Below are 5913 nucleotides of genomic sequence, written 5' to 3'. Positions count from 1 at the left end.
CTGTGAGCATCCACTTCTGTGTTTGCCAGGCACTGGCATAGCCTCACAAGAGAAAGCTATATCAGGGTCCTTTCAGCAAAATCTTGCTGGCATGTGCAATAGTGTCTGCGTTTGGTGGCTGATTGTGAATTCTTTGGCCTGAATAGAAACCTGCTGACCTAGAAAATAGGGGCTTACCAGATAGATAGCCAACTGTGCTCTGGTAATCCTGACTCAGTTCTAGTTTGTGTCCTTGGATGTAAGGACTGCTTTTTCCTTATGGAGTATAGATGCCCTCAGTTCTCTGGGCATCGCTAACTTTTTGCTCTTCATTGATTTCAGCTGCATCAGCCCTGACCATGCTCAGACTTCAGTTGAGTCTAATGGCTTCAGCCTTGGCTTCTAGAGGCAGGGTACAAAGAAAAGACCATATATGGTCATTATCTTAACTATGTATTCAGTTCCTTGAATGCTCCTCAGTCCTCTTTAAATTATTTGAAGTCAACCATCTGAACCCTGCTTCTCTCTCCGTTGTTTTTATAATGTATGTCTCTGTGAGTGCACTCTTAATTGCTGAGCCATTTCTTTAACCCCACCCCACATCTATTACATGTAGTCACTAACTGTGTAGGCACACACACTCTTACTAGTTTCTCCCTTCGAACTTGTCAACCAGTGCATCTGCTTTCCTCCTCCTCTGTATCACTCCATGTCTTCTGGTTCCTCCATGCTCACTGTCTTATTTAGGAAAGTCTAGACTTTTTATGCGGAAACACTTTTCTCATCCCCAGAGTGACTGAATTAGATAGTCCGTTATGCCCCTGTATTCAGTCTCTCCCTACCTTCTGCAACCCTCCTCCCTTCTTTTCTTTCCCCTTAACCCACTGGTCAGTTTTCAGCTGTCCTTTATGGAATGCTTTATGGTAGTCAGAACTGTGTCTTCTTCACTGATGCCTGCCTTAGGATTGCTAAGTATGTTAAGTTGAGAGGGAGGATTCGAGAAGAGGTGCATTTCCCTTCACTCAGCCAAGTTCACAGTGAGAATGCCCGTGGATCCCACAGAACTAACTGGCGGATTGATGATTGCAGTCTGTTCTGTGCTAATCTCTGCTTGACGCCATTTGAGCTCGCTCCCCCCACAGTGTACTGGTCATCTTCCTCACTGTTGGTGTCCACCTTGTGTGTGACCTCAGCACTTGTACCAACATTATTCTCCACCTTGATGCTGGCTCTTCCTGCTGAACGAGAGAGAGAGAGAGAGAGAGAGAGAGAGAGAGAGAGAGAGAGAGAGAGAGAGAGGAGCTCCCTGCATCTCTCTCTCTAGTCCAGTTATCTCTGCACTCTGCTTCAGGAACCCACTGACCCACACCTCACACTATCCAGCAAGTCCAGCAACTCACTTTAAACATCCATCAAGCAATCCTTTCTTTCAAACCTCTCTTTATGTGCCCAACACTTTCATGTACCGATCCCTCCTTCTGTAACATCGAAACCTCCTCTTCCATACAGTGTGTCTCCTTTATCTAAATATTTCACTTAAAGTAGAAGCAGAACAGAGATAAATTCCTCAGAGTTAAATAAGTAGACAACTGGTCTTATTGTCTTTCTCTGAGCTCTAGGCTTCTGCCAGCCTGAGATCCCAAGAAACCAATGTGCATGCTCCCAATTTCACATTTTCCCCAGGCATCAATGATTCCCCAGTCTGGCTTCTTGTCTGTTTCCTCTTGTAGAGTGTAGATTCCCATTTGATAACAGCTTATATCTTATCTATTACAAATGTAGGCAGTTACTGGGATTTCTCTGACATCCTCATTTCCCTTGTTGATTTCTTAACTAATGTTTGCTGGCCCTAAAGCTTTCTTCTCTCTTTTCTAAGTAAGCTCTTTTAGTAGAAGTTTAGACGAATGGGCACAGCCTGATTTATTTTGTTTCCTCTGTGTCCTGCTCCACCCTTAACAAAATTATTATTATTATTATTATTATTATTATTATTATTATTATTATTATTATATATGAATATGTTGGCACAAATGCCACATTGCACATGTGGAGGTCAGAAGACAACTTGCAAGAGAGTTGGTTCTCTCCTTCCACCATGTGGGTCCTGACGATTAACTCCAGTCTTTAGGGTTGACTGCAATCACCCTTCTCCACTGAGCCACCTCACCACCCCTCCTCCATCCTTTAGTTTTCTTTCAGCTGGACTAGTGTTTTCTTTTTCCTGCTTCTGCTATTCCATCCTTCACAGGACCAGCCTGGTGTCCACCTCAGTGTGTGTCCTCTCTGAATGGTCCACAGCATCTTGCCCTCTCCCTCTGCTCTTCCTCCATGTCTAAGGGTAGAACCTATATGATGTTTATGAGCTTCCTCAGGAACTAAGAGTCAGCTACCCACCTGTCTCTCCATCCTCACTTGAAATGAGACCCTGAAACTACTTTCCACACTCCCTCTCAGGAAAATACAGCTCACTCCAGCTACCTTTGGCCATACTCTCCGTCCCTCTTTGAACACCACCACTTCTGCTAGGTGTTTTCACCCTTTCCTCTGTTTTAAGACTTCCTGCCACCCTAGACACCTCTTCAGGACTTACCTCCCCCTGTGGTACCCTCTGATTTGGTTTTCCTGTTCCACACTTCATCTGTAGCTCGGGCTTCTTAAATATAAGAATATAGTCTCCGGCTTCCTCACTTGCACAGTGTTTATCCTCTCCTGTCCTTTGGGAGAAGTAATTCTCCTGGTTCTGTGGATCCCTCTGTTCCTCATCGTCAGCTGCCTCTCCCAGCATTGCAGCCATCTCACTCAACACAGGTGAACATGCACAGGTGTAGCTTTGGCGTGGAGCCAAGTGGAACAGAGTGCTTTTGATAAACAGGCCAAACATACTATGCGAAGGACCTGTGAATTCACCTAAAGTTTTTAGCAAACTTTTGAAGATACAAATTCAGTACCCATTCAAATCTTTATCTCTCTGTCTCTCTGTCTTTGTCTCTGCCTCTCTCTCTCTCTCTCTCTCTCTCTCTCTCTCTCTCTCTCTCTCTCTCTCNCTCTCTCTCTCTCTCTCTCTCTCTCTCTCTCTCTCTCTCTCTCTCTCTCTCTCTCACACACACACACACACACACACACACACACACGCTGCTATACAAACAATTAAAACTCTCACCTGAATGCCTCTGTTTTAATCCTTGTGCTTAAATTCCAGGTTAGAACACTATCCAAACAAACTCTTACTCCACTTCCTACTGATTGGTTCTGAAATTCTTTTCTGTCTTGAAGTCGAGACTCTGATCCTCACCTGAGTGGAGGCCCTCATCTCCCTGCCACCAACTCTCCACTTCACTGTTCTCTTCCCCATACTTTCCTCAGGGACCTGAGGGATCCCCTTCACTTACATGGTGTGTACTGATTCTATGCACCATGGTCTTAGGACAAAGCTTTGGGCTTTTTTGTGAGGGCTTGCCAGATAAGACTGAGGCGAGAGAACCCACCATACCTGGCAGGTCAGACACAAAAAAGAAAATGTGCTGAGCTCCAGTGTTCATCTCCCTCTGTGTCCTGACTGTAGATGCAAAGTGACCAACTGCCACCATGTCCAGGAGCCAGAATGAACCCTTCCTTCCTTAAGTTGCTTTGTTTCGGTGTTTTATTGCGTTAGCCAGACAACTAATCCAGTGTTCTAAGCAAACAATGGATAGATGGATAGGGAGTGCTGTTTTGTTCATTTAAACATTTGACAATTTTTTTTTTTTTGAAACAGGGTCTCATGTAGCCCACTCTGGCTTGAAATCACCTATATAGTTGAGGATGACCTTAAATTTTTAATCCATCCTCCTGCCTCCACTTTTGAAGTGGATGATTACAGAGGTGTGATAGTATTCCTTGTTAACGAGGTTCTAAGAACCTGGGGCCTTGTGTGTGCTATTGACTGATAGGCATTGCTAGTCCCTGCTGTTATTTTTAGTGTCATTATGTTTTCGGGTATGAGTTTTCCTTTCCTTATGATCAAAAGTCAGAGCAAATTTCTCATTATCTGCAGGAGTGGTTTACCACTCTCCACTCTCTTGTCTCTATCAGGCACTGCTTAGCTATGAGGAGGGCCTGTCTGCAGCAGTTCCCTCTCAGGCATGCACCACCCCATTTGGACCCCTAATGGAGCACCCAGAGAAAGAAATACTTTCACATCCACGTTCACTGCTGCTTTGTTCATAATGGCCAGAGTTTGTAAACAGCCAATCTGTCCATCAGTTAATGAATAGATAATGAAAATGTGGTACATTTACACAATGGAATATTATTCAACTGCTAAGAGAAACATAGTTCTGAAACCTGCAGGTAAATAGAGCTAGAAATATCTAAATGTTAGCAATGACCATCCTGAATGATCTAATCCAGACTCAGAAAGACAAACATGTTTCCTCTTATACATAGATGTTAGCTTTCATGTCATCTATCTATCCATCTATATGTGTTTCATTTACCCACAGAGGGAAAGGAGGTTAGATCAACAAGTCTAACAAGGATATAGTGTATGTGTATAGTATATATATATACACACATATTAATATATACACATACATCTACATACATATATATGCATTATAGTATTAAAAAGGGAAATTTGAAGAAGAGGACTGAAGGGGGGGACAGATGGGAGGGTGGTGTATTTAGAGGAGGTAATAAGGAGAGACAGATAACACTAAAGGCTTTTTGAAAAGTTTAGAAACCTACTACTGTAGAAACATCTTTTTTTTTTTAGGTTTTTCGAGACAGGGTTTCTCTGTGTAGCCCTGGCTGTCCTGGAACTCACTCTGTAGACCAGGCTGGCCTCGAACTCAGAAATCTGCCTGCCTCTGCCTCCCGAGTGCTGGGATTAAAGGCATGTGCCACCACGCCCGGCTATGTAGAAACATCTTAAAATGTGTACATATAGAGTAGGATTTTAAATGGAGCCACCATAATACAGAAAACAACTCCCTAATTATAGCTATGCAACTTTATTTACTTGTTTGTTTGTTTGTTTGTTTTAAGACAGGGTTTCTCTGTGTGTAGTCCTGGCTGTTCTGGAACTCACACTGTAGACCATCTTGCCTTGAACTCAGAAATCCTCCTGCCTCTGCCTCCCAAGTGCTAGGATTATGGGCGTGTGCCACCACTGCCTGGCTTTATTTACTTTTAATTCAATAATGAAAATGTGCCTTTAGTATAGATACATTTATGGTTAAAAATTGAAAAAGTGAATATTGAAAACCATGTAGAACAATTTAACCTAAATTGCCAATGTAATAGTTTTCTATTTCCATAAAACTCAACTCTGCAATTCTTTTCCTTTTACAGATGTTTATGTGTAGGTAGATATGTCTCTCTGTGTGTATGTGAACATGTTTCTGTACACAGCGACTTGGTTGAGTGTCTTTTTTGTTTTGTTCTGTTTTGTTTTTTTTCAAGACAGGGTTTCTCTGTATAGCCCTGGCTGTCCTGGAACTCACTTTGTAGACCAGGCTGTCATGGAACTCAGAAATCCGCCTGCCTCTGCCTCACAAGTGCTGGGATTAAAGGCGTGCGCCACCACCGCCTGGTGGTTGAGTGTCTTTTATTACTCTCTGCCTACTTCTTTGAGGCTGGGTCTCCCCTTGACTCTGAGCCTTGCATTTTCTCAGCTTGGCTAGAATCTAGCAAGCTGCAATAATCCTCCTGCGTCTGTTCCCCTTGGAGCTGGGGTGACCAGTGTGTTCAGGCTACTTGGTTTGTCATGTGGATGCTGTGATCTGAACTCTGGTCCTTGTGCTTGTGTAGAGCCCTAAATTCTAACACTTCCCCAAAACCTGTTCCCTAGATCATTAGGAATGTGGCTAGTAAAGAGCCTTTGTTCTCTTAGGGCAGCTGAAGGTCTTCTGTTCCTCCACCTGACAGCTAGCTAGGCAATTATCTCAGTTGCCC

The 5913-nt window shown here is 43.4% G+C and overlaps 1 protein-coding gene across 1 annotated transcript in view; it reads right to left on the bottom strand.

Moving 5' to 3' along the window:
- Positions 1 to 2773, bottom strand: part of LOC110321800 (olfactory receptor 52B6) — a 5289-nt gene extending 2516 nt beyond the window's left edge. The window contains exon 1 of the mRNA XM_021198347.1: positions 2570 to 2773. Within this exon, the coding sequence (XP_021054006.1) occupies positions 2570 to 2773 (204 nt within the window). The remainder of the gene's footprint in view (positions 1 to 2569) is intronic.
- Between the last annotated feature and the right edge of the window lie 3140 nt (positions 2774 to 5913).

The sequence above is a fragment of the Mus pahari genome, chromosome 1 (genome assembly GCF_900095145.1).
Source record: "Mus pahari chromosome 1, PAHARI_EIJ_v1.1, whole genome shotgun sequence".
Lineage (NCBI taxonomy): Eukaryota > Metazoa > Chordata > Mammalia > Rodentia > Muridae > Mus > Mus pahari.
This window is presented reverse-complemented; position numbering and strand designations above follow the sequence as displayed.